At 38.2% G+C, this 14,938-nt stretch overlaps 2 protein-coding genes across 3 annotated transcripts; both read left to right on the top strand.

Annotated features, from left to right (window-relative positions):
• Positions 1-47: 47 nt before the first annotated feature.
• Positions 48-5,592, top strand: LOC122759493 (5-hydroxytryptamine receptor 3A-like). 2 transcript variants are annotated; one of them, XM_044014401.1, is made up of 10 exons: positions 48-146; positions 1,807-1,967; positions 2,056-2,100; positions 2,199-2,308; positions 2,794-2,963; positions 3,356-3,516; positions 4,064-4,274; positions 4,372-4,533; positions 4,726-4,811; positions 5,235-5,592. In XM_044014401.1, exons 1-10 carry the CDS (start codon positions 107-109, stop codon positions 5,448-5,450), a joined length of 1,362 nt encoding a protein of 453 aa, XP_043870336.1. In that variant the 5' UTR covers positions 48-106; the 3' UTR covers positions 5,451-5,592. The 2 variants fall into 2 exon arrangements, with proteins under 2 accessions (XP_043870336.1, XP_043870335.1); XM_044014400.1 differs by having other exon boundaries at positions 4,726-4,817.
• A 1,553-nt stretch (positions 5,593-7,145) lies between these two features.
• LOC122759540 (5-hydroxytryptamine receptor 3A-like) lies at positions 7,146-12,289 on the top strand. Its single transcript, XM_044014466.1, has 9 exons — positions 7,146-7,152; positions 7,311-7,471; positions 8,652-8,696; positions 8,793-8,902; positions 9,979-10,174; positions 10,753-10,963; positions 11,046-11,207; positions 11,402-11,487; positions 11,529-12,289. The coding sequence occupies exons 1-9, from the start codon at positions 7,146-7,148 to the stop codon at positions 11,937-11,939; spliced, it is 1,389 nt and encodes a 462-aa protein (XP_043870401.1). The 3' UTR covers positions 11,940-12,289.
• Positions 12,290-14,938: the final 2,649 nt, after the last annotated feature.

The raw sequence follows: 14,938 nt of genomic DNA, 5'->3' as shown, positions 1-14,938 counted from the left end.
CTGCTCATCCTCTTTGTAGTGTGGGTTAATATGTATAGACAGCACAGTGAGGACAGGGGTGAACATTTTCACATCTCACAGACTAGTTTTTCTTCGTCCTAAACTCATGATGTTTGTCAGCTTGTTTTTCCTCTTCCTCCTCATGGGTAAGTTTTCTTGCAGCAGGTAATCCACAGAGCTCAATGTGAACAGTGTTCATTGTTACTACTGAATAAGGGGAGATTTAACAAGAGTAATGTGCACACTTGTTTGGTCATTTTCAATGCTTCCTGTTGTCGGTGCCACTAATTTCCCTGCACCTGCAGGCTAGATATGAGATTTGAGATTGTTTGTACTGAGATTTTTTTATTGTTTGTATACATTCAGTTGCTATAGGAACAAGGAACAACTTGTATTATTTAGTTGGTTTTTTTTTTACACCATTTTAAGGGAGGAGTTGAATTCCACTACGGGATCACTTTGGAGGATGTAGTTTGTGATGCCGTTGAACTGTGCTGTGCTGACATGAGTCTGATTGTTAGAGACAATAATGTGTTAAATCAAGGAGTATGAGAGCTTCTGCTGACTTTAACAAGTCATATGTGAGTGGTGTTTTCTGACTCGTGTCTTTCAACATGCATTTAGTGGTTAACAGCACAGCCGATAGGGTCCAAATGGAAAGCCTACTTAAACTAAGTGGACTTTAAAGTGGTCAGTTGTCAATATCCAGTCATGTCATAATGCATAAACACTGTCAACCTTACTACTGCTATCCTAATTAACTATGCCTAACTATTTTATGAGCTGGATTTATTTCTGGTAGTTAGCCGTTTAATTGGACTTGATTGACCGAAGTTGTATATCTTGTGAATATATGCATTATCCTTGGAATGATTTCACCCAAAGCTGCAAAAAGCCAGGAGACACAGGAAGCAGTCAGAGGACGACCACAATCTTTGAATGTCTCAGACTGGTGAAAGCCTTTAATGTTGTTTTCAGGCTGGTCCACACGATACATTAGACTGATCTGCCACACAAGAAGGGACACCAGTGCATCACTGTGAGCCACCATGAGTTTCCTCATGCTACTTTTCTTGTAACTGCACCAAACGCTAGACAAATATTCCCTTTTGTCTATATTTCCCTTCAATATTATGAAGGGAAATACAATATTTCCCTTCATAATATTGAATATTAGAGGCGTGTCACACAAATTAAAAACAGGTAAAACTAATTTCCTGTCCTCTCCACTGTGACTATCATTACATTACTCTTGGGGGTTGTATCTGGCATACCGTGAGCATACCTTTAAGTATTTGCTGCAGCTTTCTTTCTTTCTTTCTGTCTTTCTTGCAGACATCATGGCTCAGTGATTAGAGCAGGTCATTGACTAATTGGAGGGTTGTGAACAGGATACAAAAGTGCTTTTAAAATGTAACTCTGTTGATCTCTGTGGGGAATCCTTACTTGAACTCGGAACAGTAGTCAGCCACTGAGCGGCGCCTGGGGACAAACTCCAGAGTGAGTGTCAGTGCACTGAAAGGAACATTACCTCATACGTAAACATTTCTGTACTAATTATGTGTGTGTAGAGGAGTGAAAATCCCTTAAGTGCTCATCAATCAATACGTAAGTGCAATGCAGGTTAACAAGATGAGATATTAAGTTCATGTGGACCAACTCATGAACCAACAATGTCCTGAGCAGACATAGTGTATAGAATACTTCTCACTAGTGTCTAAATAGATTTGAGTGTCTGATATTAAGGGCAATTTATTTTCGTATTTAAAGCTGAGAGAGAGTTGTGCTGTCTCATTTTCACTGCAGACGGGGCATCCTCAAAGGAGAACTGCAGCTACCAAGATGTTTTGAATCACTTAAATTTGAACTACAACAATAAACTGTTCTACATGACCCGGCCTGTTATTAACTACACAACAGTCACAGAGGTGAACTTGGATTTGCTGCTCTATGCCATTCTAGAGATGGTAAGTGTTTGTTTGCAGAACAATTTTGTATTATAGGTATACTTTTTGTTTGTTCATTTTGTTTCATGCTGTATCTCTTTGCTTATAGAAAGAGAAGGAACAGCTATTTGTGCCTTATGTTTGGATCACCATGGTGAGTTCTCTCTTCCTGAATGAATGCTTTTCCTCATCTCACTCACTTTAAAAATGTGTTACTTTAATACCTGGTTCTCTCCATGTTTTCCTCTACAGTGGTGGAATAATGATTACATTAGTTGGAATCCTGATGAGTTTTGCGGTATTTCCTCTTTATCTGTGCCAACTGAAATCATGTGGAAGCCAGATCTGACCATTGAGGAGACGTAAGTTTTGAAGAATATGAATATGGTTATGCATCTCACACTCAAATATCCTCATGTTACTGTTGAGAAGGATGTGTAAACTGAACAGCAAACCAGCACACTTTGAACATTTCTTTACATGCATGATTTCCTGTTTAAAACCAAACCATCACTTGGTAATGAAATAAATGGCAGAAAATCAAATATGCTTTATGTATTGTTTCAATGAAATACCCCTGGCACATATTTGGACAATGTATTTGTAGTATAGTGACAGTGTTTTATTTTGTACTTCTTCCTTGTGTGTACTGTTCCGTCTTCCCTTTTGCCTAGATCCTTAGTGCATGTATTCTCTGTGCTACAAAGTGTCTTCAATTTGGTTGATTTTGCTCAGTTTTGCTCTGCTCTTTTGTTGTCTGCCTCTATTTTTGTAAGTGACAATTTCATTTTGTCAAATGAATACGCACATATCAGTGGAATAGCTGTATATGTGTGTTCTCTTACAGGATAGAGAAAGACAGTGCCCCACCTAGTCCATACGTCACCATTACAAGTAGAGGGAATGTTGAACTCACAAACGACCAGGTCTTGGTCAGCACCTGCAGGATGCAGGTTTACAGATTCCCTTTTGACACTCAGAGCTGCAACCTCACTTTCAAGTCTTTCATACACTCCGGTGAGCCTTTAACCTGTTGTATATATACATTATATGGACAAAGGTTTTCAGACGCCTGACCATTACACCAATACATACGGGACTTTAATATGGAGTTGATCCCAAAGGTGCTCGATGGGGTTGAGGTCAGGGCCAGTCAATTACTTCCACACCAAACTTGTCAGACTTTATAGTTGTTGCTTTGTGCACTGAAGCATAATATTGTTGCAATAGAAAATTACCTTCCTCAGACTGTTGCTACAAAGTTGGAACAGGTGTGGCCAAATGCTTTTGTCCATATACTGTATGTGTCCCTATGTCTGCTTGAATTTGAATGAGCAAACAACATCACATTTCCATCAATATACATCTTTCTCTGTCAATGTGATTTTTTTCTCTCTCTCCCACTCTAGACGAGGAAATCAAGCTTGTCTACTATGGCAACTCTTCAGCAGCCACAGAGGAGTCTCGTGAGTTGATGCGGACCCAGTCTGAGTGGCTGTTCATCAACATAACCGTCACCAGCCAAACTATCCAATATTACAGCTTTAACCAAACCTTGGTCATTTACACTGTAAGTGAGTCTGGATACAGACACGCAGATGTGGAGTTGTGTATTGCATTTAATCCTGAAATACAGTATACATTTCAGAGGAATGAATGAATTATATTGCATTATATCCTTGGCCCTTCCATTGTAAGTCAAGCCACAGTGGTTAAAATCGAACCCTTTGAAATGGGACGCCCCTTCATGTCATCCTGTAAGCAGATGCAACATGTTTTTGATGCAGATTCAACATGCCATCCAAGAAAAAGCTGTTGCCAGGTGTTGTATTGCTATCATGGATTATGGACACTGTTGGGATTGAATTTTGGAGAGAATAGAGATCAGAACAGTAAATCATTAAACCTTTACTAAGACCAAAAAAACAGGTAGTGATTGTAGCACTAATGATTAAAGTGATAGATTAATCAAAGAATGCATCAGGTATTACCTCAGATTGTACCCTCTCCAGCATCACACAAAGACTCTTTAAATAAATCTGTTTAAAGCTGCACCAAATCTGTTTGGTGCTAAATTACAGTCTCTGTCCTTCTGTGAATTGTTCACTATTTAACAGATCAACATGAAGAGAAGGTCGGCACTCTACATTGTCAACTTTCTTCTTCCAATTGTGTTCTTCCTGTGTCTGGACTTAGCCTCCTTCCTGATCTCAGACAGCGGCGGTGAGAAGCTGAGCTTCAAGATCACGGTGCTTCTCGCTGTAACTGTGATGCAGCTCATTCTCAATGATATTCTGCCTTCCTCTTCAAACAGGATTCCACTAATAGGTAAGTTTAGAGTCTGATACTCAACATCAGTAACAGCCCATGTCCTGACTCTGTTAAGTTGCTTATCAGCATTAATGAAGCTGCCTTTTACCATCAGCCACCTACTGCATTGGGATTTTTGCACTGATGATGCTCAGCCTCCTGGAGAGTGTTTTTGTGATGTATCTGACGGAGAAAGACAACGCACCACAGGACAATGAGACAGATGAAGACCTGAAGCTAAGTGAGGACAAACGAGACAAAACCAGACCTGAAAGAGGTAAAAAGATATGGAAGAATGAATGATAAAGCCATACATTATACTGTTTAAACAGTATGGAAATGAACCTTGTGTTTGTTTGTTAATGTTATCTTCACCTTTAGGTACTTTATGAGTTCTCTGAAGCGAACTTATATAAAATGGTTAATTGTGTTATATTGCACATATGTAAAGCATGTTTTCTCTTTTCAGAGGTGAATAAACTGTCTCATTCTACATCTGGCTGTGATGTGTCTCCTATTAAGACGCCATCTGAAATGCTGCCGGTGGCAAAAGAGGTTAGAGTTAAGTTGCACATAATTGTTTAACACATAACATGGTAGTATTGAAGTATTAGTGACATCTATTGGTGAGAGTGCAGATTGTAACAAAAGGAGGAGTCCTCCTCTCAGCACATCAGGGAACTATGGTTGCCCTCACGCACCAGAGAGGATGTCATTGTGTTGAAAGCCTCTTCTTCAAAATGCAAAACTCTCTGGCTGGATGATGCATTTTGGTTGCCCTCCTAAATGTTACACGCTAGACCTTTGAAAGTTCAAACAGGGTGGTGACCATTTTTTGTATTAGGTCAATGTTTGAAATAATTAACCTGTGTGGAAAATTTAATTTAGTTTAAGTGGTGCAACAATCAGAGTTTGAAATGAAGCAGACGCCTTTGCATAATCCAATCACTGACCAAAGTCTATTAAACTACTTTTCAGGATGGCAATATCCAACAGATGAAGGTATCCCTGGCCAATGATGAGCTGAGCCAGCTGATAAAAACTCTTACTTTACACCTTAGCAGCAGGAAGGAGGAAGCAAAACCTGGCTACTGGACCAGAGTGGCTAAAAGAATCAACAATGCCTTTTTCCTTTTCTATTTCTCAGTTGCAAGTCTGTTTTTAATCTATATGTTTTTCAAATGGGTTCAGTAGTGCTAAATAATAATAGTAACAATTATATGTTTCTGCTTCTGGTTTAGTTTTGCTGCATTGAGAAACAACATGTAATCACTTGTAGGCTAGCATTTTTAAAGGAATACTTCAACGATTTACATTTAGCTTTGTATTACTAGAATAGGGGTAGTATATTTGAAATATTGTGTTTCCCAACCTCCGTTTCCCCTGAGTTGAGCAATATCTTCATTCTTTTCTTTGTTACGTGCCCCCTACGAGTGGGTCTAAAAAGTGCAGAATTTGCGTTGCAGTTTCAAGCCTCGGACCAAGGCTCAGACCAAGTGTCACCGGTGGGCACGTAACAAAAAAAGAAGGAATATATTTCTTGACTCAGGGGAACTGAGGTTGGGAAGCACAATTTATCAAAAATACTACCCCTATTCGAGGAATACAAAGCTAAAAACAAATTGGTAAAGTATTCCTTTAACTAAACATACATCTATTGTTTCACATTATGGTTCACATGCATGCTTTGTGTCTGTGCTGGAATATTTGCAGAATGTGATGTGACTGGCTGATGCTGGGGAAGCTTTTTTCTATATAACATGTTAATGTTGTTTCATTATTTCACAAATGGAACGGTCTGCAGAGGAGGCCTTAAAGGCCATAACTGTTCTTAGCATTGAGATCACAGGTGTTGTACTGCTCCTAATTGTTTTAGGTGTTTCTAATATTCGCATGTATTTTACCAGTATGAAAAAATACCTCCCAAATAAAGAACTTGAACATATTTCCAATGTTGTTTATTATGATCCCATTAGTTGTGCGCTTTTTATTTTCCAATGAACAGAAGCTCTGCGAAATCTCACCACATACTTCCTCACAACTGCATTAGTATACCTTAGGGGTACAAATACAATACTGTATAATTTGTTCTGAGGCATTTAAACGTTTTGCCATCACACAGTACGATCATTTATCCTGCAGCAGTTGTTTGTCTGTTTGTAAAGAGGTTAACTGACCGCACAAAGCCCTGATCTCGACTTCACGGAGCTGGTCTGTGAACTCATGAAGAAACATTTTTATTAGTTGAATAGAAGCTTGTGTGGTTGAGACCCACTGCCTTTTAGACGGATGCTGTAAAAACCCCAAAAGGAATGGGTGGGTCTAATTTACCCATCCCCTTTGTAGTGTGGGTTAGTATTTATAGACAGCACAGTGAGGACAGGGGTGAACATTTTCACATCTCAGACACTGGATTATTTCTGGTCCGTAACACTTGATGTTTGTCAGCTTGTTTTTCGTGTTCCTCCTCACAGGTAAGCATTGTTGCAATTAATCCACAGGCCTCAATGTGAACAATATTCATCGTTACTATTGGATGGAGGATGGAGCTATTTTAGGATATCTCTAATTCAGTTTTTCTTGAAGGAAGAGTTGATTCGTCTGCATGGTCACTTTGGAGGATGTCGTTTGTGATGCTGTTAAACTGTGCTGTGCTAAAATAGGAGTGATTTCTTCACTGAGCCAAATTGATGGAAATACCAATTCCTCTATCAATATGATGGTTCATGGTTAAATGGCTGCTAAAAACCTTGGCATATGTGTCAGCTGTGAATGGGATGCATAAAGAATTAAAAAGTGGTTCATGAATGTGTGTGTACATGCATGAAAATCATCAGTTAAGTGGCTTACATTTGTCGAGAATACACAACTGTAATGCAGATTAACAAGATGAGCTGTGAGTGAGTTAAGTTCATGTGGACCAACTCATGAACCAACATGATCCTCAGAGAAGCTAAAATATCAACTAATACGTACAAAGAACCGAGGTCCTGATATTAAGTCCAAATGATTTTCAGTCTTCTTTCTTGGTTAATTGTGTTCTTTTCACTGCAGATGGGGCATCGTCTGAGGGGAAATGTGCTTACCAGGATGTTATCAAGCATTTGGGTTTGACCTACAACAATAAGACGTTCCACATGACCCGGCCTGTTGCTGACTACAGTGTGCCCACATACATCTTTATGGAGTTGTATGTCTATACCATTCTAGAAGTGGTGAGGGATTGTTTGCGGCACAATTATAGACTATAATTATTATTTTGTTTCGTGGAGGATGGTATATTGGTCCATTTTTCAATTTATCTTGAATTATTTGACATTTTATCATTATGACTGAAATTGACTGATTTGAAACTTTTTTTTACTTTGCTGTATCACCCAGCCCTAATTACATTACATGTTACATTGCAATTACTGCTATGACAAGTCCACAAACGAAACCAAAAATTGCAAGAAAAACTTCATTAAATGAAATAAAAACAAAAACTAGAGCTAAAAAACCAAACGATAACTAACTGAAATTGAATTGTGGGTTTATAAAACAAAATAAAACGAACTAAAATTGTAGTGAAAATATGCTTAGGATTCATCTTTGTAAATTCATTTCATACATATTCTTTTGGGTTCATATGAAATTAAGATTAACTACACACATTTTTTCGATTCAAAACAAACTCATTTTAAAAACAAAAACTCTAAACTAAAATAAAAAAAATAATGAACAATCCAAAACCTATAACCTTGGTATGCACCCATTCTGAAGTCAAAGAAAAAGTACCCCAATGTTTCTATTTATATGCTGCTTTAAATTGCAAGTGAAAACATCAGCAATGAATATTTAAAAAAAAAACAGTCACAGTCACAGCAGCAGGTATACTATGTTTACATGAACTGCTCCGATTGTTGATCAGCACTTTATTTGAATCAATGCCTCTTTTATTTAGTATTTTGAGTCTGAAGAGGAGCACTGAAGAGGCGCATACTTTATTGCACTTTAATGTGCACATAGATCCACATACAAAAGTCATTCCTGAAAGAACTGGAGCTGTAATCTTTCTGCAGTGCTACTGGTTTATTATAGCAGTGTGAGAATAAAACTGTCACATACATTACATTACATTACATGTAATTTAGCAGACGCTTTTATCCAAAGCGACTTACAAAAGTGCATTTAAACATTTGGGTACAAATAAGAGCTAGAAGTAAGTAAGAGCTTCAAGTAGATCAAACTATGAAGTGCTAGTCATAAGTGCGATGTACACGTTTTTTGGTTTTTTTTGTCTTCTTAGTCGAGGTAGAAATAGAAATTTGTTTTGACAGTGATCTTTGCCAGGTTCCTTGACAGTTACCAGGTTGTCCAACACATATTTCACACATTGTGTTTCTTTGCTCATAGAGAGAGAAGGACCAGATATTTGTTCCTTATGTTTGGTTCACATTGGTGAGTTCTCGCTGGGGAAAAAAGCAATTCCTGACTGAATCATTTTCCTCATCACTCTGTTTAAATATGTTGTTCTCTCCCTGTTTCTCTTTGAAGGAGTGGCAAAATGACTTCATACTTTGGGAACCCGATCAATTTTGTGGTATTTCAAATTTGTCTGTTCCAGCTGAACTCATTTGGAAGCCAGATCTCACCGTAGAGGAAGCGTGAGTTTAAATGAATGTGCATGGTCACTCACTTGATCCTCAGTCTCCGATATTGTTTGACGTCATGTTACTGTTCAGAAAGATGTAAAACCAGCAAATCAAATTTGTAATTACGGACTGTCAGTTTATCAAAGCAAAATGCCAATGATAGAATGTACATGTAATCCTTTTAGGTGGTGATTATTGAATAGTTCAATAATCAAATCGTAATACAATGTTCTAAAAAACCTTAAATGCATTTATAATTAGTAAACACTGGGTTCATTGCATAGGTCCACTTGTAATTTTGGCAGTGAGGAGGAGGCTTGTTTTTCATAATAATAATCTACAAATTTAGTTTCATTTTTAAAGACCACCCCCAAGATGTTAATGCAGGGACCACCCCCATGGAGCAAGTGACGCTGTCTCATGCAACAATAAAAAAAAAAAGTAGAATCATTTAAACACAATACAATGGCTAAAATGGGGTTGGGAATTTGTGAAGCCTGATTGTTGGACCTAGATGATCAAAGAAAACAAAATAGTCTTTGAACATCAAACAAAAAAAAGACACCAATTACTATTGTAATTGCAACTTAGATATAATAAGCATGTACAATACAAGCAGTAGGGATGTGAAACCAGTCCTCTGTGATACTGGCAGAAGTCAGTCACACAGTCTAACTGTGGGCAAAGTCTAACAATGACACAAAAGCAAAGCTATCAGTTAACAAAGAAAGTATGAGTCAGCAAAAAGGCAGTAGGCCAGTGGGTCGAACAGTCAGCATCCATTACAATGGGGGTAATATTAGGGTAACAGGAACACCAACTGTTTTTGGAGGAACTCAGAATGATTTAGCAGATTCCCATTATCATTGAATAGCTGGGTTACTAGAATTGTGTTGTTTTCAACCAGTGTTAAAGGAATAGGGATTAGTTTAACGTGCTGATTACTGGCTGATCAGCACAGAGCAATTAAAGTGACATCAGACAGGTGTTCATGGTACCTCTATTCTGCCACATATGTAATGTACAAATAGAGATACTACATTACATGACATTTCATTTATATAAGTGTTTGTGTGTTTTATTGACAGGACAGAGAACGACAAGTCTAAACCTAACCCTTATGTCACAATATTATTTAATGGGACTACTGGAATAATATATAACCACGTGCTGGTCAGCACCTGCAAGATGCAAGTCTTCAGATTCCCCTTTGACACTCAGAGCTGCAACCTCACTTTTAGATCTGTTATACACTCTGGTGAGTATGTAACCTGTTGTATATATGTGTGTCTTCATGTCTGCCTGATTTGCACCATCTTTGCTAACACAGCACAATTTTTTTTACCTCCCACTCAAGATAAAGAAATCGAGATCGATACATTCAACGATAAATGGAGCATAAGAGAGTCTCGCGAGATGATACAGAAACAGTCTGAGTGGGAGTTGATCAGCATTGAAATCAACAAGGAAACTGTAGAAAACTTTTTCAGATTTGATCAAAGCTTGATGATTTACACTGTAAGTATTTTAAATCAGTAAACCTGTGCTCAGGCCAAAACAAAGTAGCAATGATAACACTCGTGATTAAAGTCATGTCAAATCAAGTCAACTTTATTTGTAAAGCACAATTAGAAGCAAACAGGGTTGAATCAAAGACTACATCAGATTTAAATTCAGCTTACACCCTCTCTAGCACCACACCCAACTGAGATCGCATGCACAAAATGTCTGTTCGGTGCTAAATTGCTGTCTCTATTCAGGTGTTTATTTGAAAAGCTGATGTGGTAAATGTAGCTATGTGTTAGCTGTTTTCTTAAAGTTACCAAATCATAATGGTTTGCGAATTGCTTAACATTAAACAGATCAAGATAAAGAGGAGGTCGGCGCTCTATATTGTCAACTTCATACTCCCCATCTTGTTCTTCCTGTGTCTGGACTTGGCCTCCTTCCTGATCTCAGACACCAGTGGCGAGAAGCTGGGCTTCAAGGTCACAGTGCTGCTCGCTGTAACTGTGATGCAGCTCATTCTCAATGAAATTCTGCCTTCTTCATCAGAGCGGATCCCACTGATAGGTAAAGAAGCTCTGGTAACAGCTCATGTCCTGACTCTGTTTAGTTACTTATCTGCATTAATGAAGCTGCCTTGTCCCATCAGCCGTCTACTGCATTGGGGTTTTTGCTCTGATGATGCTCAGCCTCCTGGAGAGTGTTTTTGTGATGCACCTGATAGAGAAAGACAACGCACCACAGGACAATGAGACAGATGAAGACCTGAGGCTAAGTGAGGACAAACGAGGCAAAGCTAGATGTGAAGGAGGTAAAAAAATATGCAATATTGAATGATCAAGCCAGACTGGTCTACTGTTTAAGCAGTATGGACATTACTCTTATGTGTTTTGTATGGTGCTCAACTTAAGTGACTTAATTCATTCTCTGAAGCAGACATATACACATTGGTGATTGTGTTATTCTGAGTGTATGCTAACCATGCTTTGTCTCTAATCTCTTCAGAGGTGAATAAATGTGTTCACTCTTCATCTAGCTGTGATGTGTCTCCCATTAAGACGCCATCTGAAAAGCTGCCAGTGGCTACAGAGGTTAGAGTCAAGTTGGACAGAATTGTTCCCCCCCCCACCAGCAGTTTGGTTTGAGCCAGGTTTATACAGAATTTACTAATCCTCCCAGTATCAAACCACCTGTTCAAACAAGTAAAGCAGTGACAGCTCGTTTAGCTACAGCCACAACCTCTGTCTCTCTGAACCAGTACTACCTGCAGCCTCACAATAGGAGTCTGTTCTTTCTGTTGCTATTAACCACAGTTTATGAAACTACTTTTCAGGATAGCAACATCCAACTGATGGAGGTGTCTCTGGCCTTGTATGAGGTGAGGAACCAAATAAAGACTCTACTCCTCAGCGACAGGAAGGAGGAAGCAAAACCTGGCTACTGGACCAAAGTGGCTAGAAGAATCAACAAAGTGTTTATCATTTGCTATGTCTCAGCTATCATTGTGTTTTTAGTCAACATGTTTTCCATTTGGACTGATTAAAAAGATGTAGTGTTAAATGATTAGTGGGATTGCTGAGCATCTACAACTAGTAACATTTTACTAACTACTACTAGACTAGAACATTTTCCATTATTCAAACCATTCAAACTTCAACACTTTCAGCTCAATTGGGACATCATCGGTGTATTCAGTTTTCCGAAATATTCAATATAATATTCTCTCATTAAGACTCACTTGCCTGACTCTCTTACACCTGTGGCCACATTTTAAAAACACAACAACATGGGGTCAAATTTGACAATATGTTGTTGAGAAAGTTCTCAGGATGCTCACAATGTGGTCAGTTTTTCAATCGGACCTACAGTTTTCATGTTAGAGTGTGTTGTGTGGCCGGTGCATCAGGGATGTTTTCTCTGTATTTGTAATGTAACTGTAAGCAAGTGCCACACACACACACACACACACACACACACACACACACAGCTGATTCACATCAGTTAATTAGACTGAACAGAAACAAATCTTTAAAGGTACATCCCACCCAAAATATCACTGACTATATACTTTTTGTTTTAAATTAAAAAACAAAAGAAATAATACTTTGTCTAAGTACTCAATATTTTAAAGGTCCCTTTTACTGAAAGTGTGCTGATATTTTTTAAAGGTTTATTCCACAAAAGTAATCAGTATTTCTTTCTTGTACACTTTAGTCTATTTGTTTCCCAAATACTTTAATGCCTTTTAAATTGATTGAATCCATTTCAACATATTCATATCACTTCAACTTCTTTTTCATACAAATTCAAGTAATTTTCATACTGTTTATAAAACTTCAACTTGGCTTCCACTCATTCTGTAGACAAACTCACATATTTTTCAAACTATTCATACAAATTCAAATGCTTCAAACCAGCAATTCAGCGTAGCTTCGCATTTGACAGCAATCCCACAGCAATTTCTTTAAAATAGCCTTTTCTAGTTCTAGTCTTGTAACAATTGTACTTGTTTGAGCGTCTGGTTTAGTCACTAAAACTGACATGTAATCACCTATTAAGGTAGTGTATTGTCTGCTTGTGGGGTCCACTACTACACCATGAAATGTATTTAACTTGCATCGTTCTAATGTAATCAGCATGTAGTCATTAATAAATACACCAGTATTAAAGATGAAGCATGATAGTCTAAGCAAACCTGTGTGTTGTTGCTTTGTAATGTGAGTATTCCTGATAATACTAACAGCAATGGTCTCAAATTAATGTAGAAAGAGTGATTTCTATTTGGATTTGGATTATTGTACTCATGATTATATGCCTGTTTTCAGGAGCTCTACAAACACTTGATAACAAAACAGTCACCACTCAACTTACACTAAGAGATGTATGCTATTAAAAATGTTGGATAATGTAATATAAACAAATTGGCTTTGCTACATTCAAACCATTGTCAATATAAGCCTTCGAAATCCACACCACTCTCTCTCTGTGTTTCTCAGTATAGCGGGACACCCGCGACAGTCCTGCACTGCACACAGAGAACAACTACGTAGTTTTCTATCGAGACAGAAGAAAACAGCAACATTTCATGAGTAAACCAAGACGACTGCAAACAGGTTGGAGTATGAAAAACCTGAAAACACAATGAAGTGCCCACAAAGCACTCTTTGTGGGCACTTCATTGTGTTTTCAGGTGGTACGTGGTATAGAATGTTTGAGAACCACTGGTGTGTAGCAGAACACTCACATAGTGTGTCGCATGAAGGCGTCAGGACACCACAAACTAACACTAGGTCCAAACAAAGTGCAAAGACAAAAGATTCACAGACTTAAAATGAAGTGAGCACATGCCAAGACAAAAATCCTGGAGAGCACACATCGGATACACCAGGCAGCAGAGACTGGATAAACCTGTGTTGTCAAACTGGCGGCCCTCGGGCCACATGTGGCCCACTACTTAATATCATGTTAAAATAACAACAAAACATGGCCCATGACCTCCTCTTTTTTTAAACACATCTGGCAACAAGGTGATAGAATATAGATAGAACATATTTATTACTTTGGTGCACGCAGCATGTATTCCCAGTCGACATCCAACAAAATAATTAACAATCTGACAAACGTTGGATATTAACAATTATTTTGTCGGATGCCGATGGGGAAAACTTGGGGACCGAGTTCCAGGCGGATATCGACTCCATCATTCAATATTTGATTTGCTTCTTAAAAAAGCTGTTGTTTGCTTGTTTGAAAATATTGACACCCATCTAATTCCATAGAGGTGTCTATCAGAGGTTAGCAGAGCAGTGTCATCATGACTGCTAATGTTGCTAAAGTGATGGCAATGTAATGTCCACCATTGTTGCATGCATTTAATTGGGCTGTGTCGGGTTTGAGCTAAATGTTAAACGTGATTTGTGCCTGTGCTGGAATATTTGCATAATGTGACGTGACTGGCTGAAGCTGGGGAAGTTCAATATTGAACGCATGCTGCCACATTCAATGGGAGCAAAACAATGTGAGACTTGATGCTTCTTCAAAGTGAATCGGAGGCAATTCAGTTGAGGCGCCACCATATAGTACGTATGAATCCAATGTAAGGAGAAGCATGAGCGAGCTTTGAATAGTGGTATTATGTTTACCGTAATGACTGAAAATTAACTAAAATGATGAGATGTTTCAATATAACCTAGGGTTAATATTGTTTCATTATAATGCAACTACATTTGTAATATTTCCATAACTTAAAAATGACAGCTTTCACAAATGGAATGCTCTGCAGAGGAGGCCTTAAAGGCCATAACTGTTTTTAGCATTGAGATCACAGGTGTTGTACTGCTCCTAATTGTTTTAGGTGTTTCTGATATTCTCATGTATTTTAACAGGAAGTGGAAAAACTCCCATTTGCCTCCTAAATAAAAATCTTTAACACATTTCCAATGTTGTACATTATGATCCCATTAGTTGTGCTTTTTTTTTTTTACAAATGAATCGAATCTCCGTGAAATCTCACCACATACTTCCTCACAACTGCATTAGTAT

This window comes from Solea senegalensis, linkage group LG18, assembly GCF_019176455.1.
Source record: "Solea senegalensis isolate Sse05_10M linkage group LG18, IFAPA_SoseM_1, whole genome shotgun sequence".
NCBI lineage: Eukaryota > Metazoa > Chordata > Actinopteri > Pleuronectiformes > Soleidae > Solea > Solea senegalensis.
Note: the sequence above shows the minus strand (reverse complement) of the source record. Positions and strands in the feature narration are given on the sequence as shown.

Coding starts and splice junctions, on each gene's coding strand:
- LOC122759493 (XM_044014400.1), top strand. CDS start 107: ATGATGTTTGTCAGCTTGTTTTTCCTCTTCCTCCTCATGG. Junction 2,309..2,793: donor GATCTGACCATTGAGGAGAC/GTAAGTTTTGAA, acceptor GTTCTCTTACAG/GATAGAGAAAGACAGTGCCC. Junction 2,964..3,355: donor CAAGTCTTTCATACACTCCG/GTGAGCCTTTAA, acceptor CTCCCACTCTAG/ACGAGGAAATCAAGCTTGTC.
- LOC122759540 (XM_044014466.1), top strand. Junction 8,697..8,792: donor CTTATGTTTGGTTCACATTG/GTGAGTTCTCGC, acceptor TTCTCTTTGAAG/GAGTGGCAAAATGACTTCAT. Junction 10,964..11,045: donor AGAGCGGATCCCACTGATAG/GTAAAGAAGCTC, acceptor TTGTCCCATCAG/CCGTCTACTGCATTGGGGTT.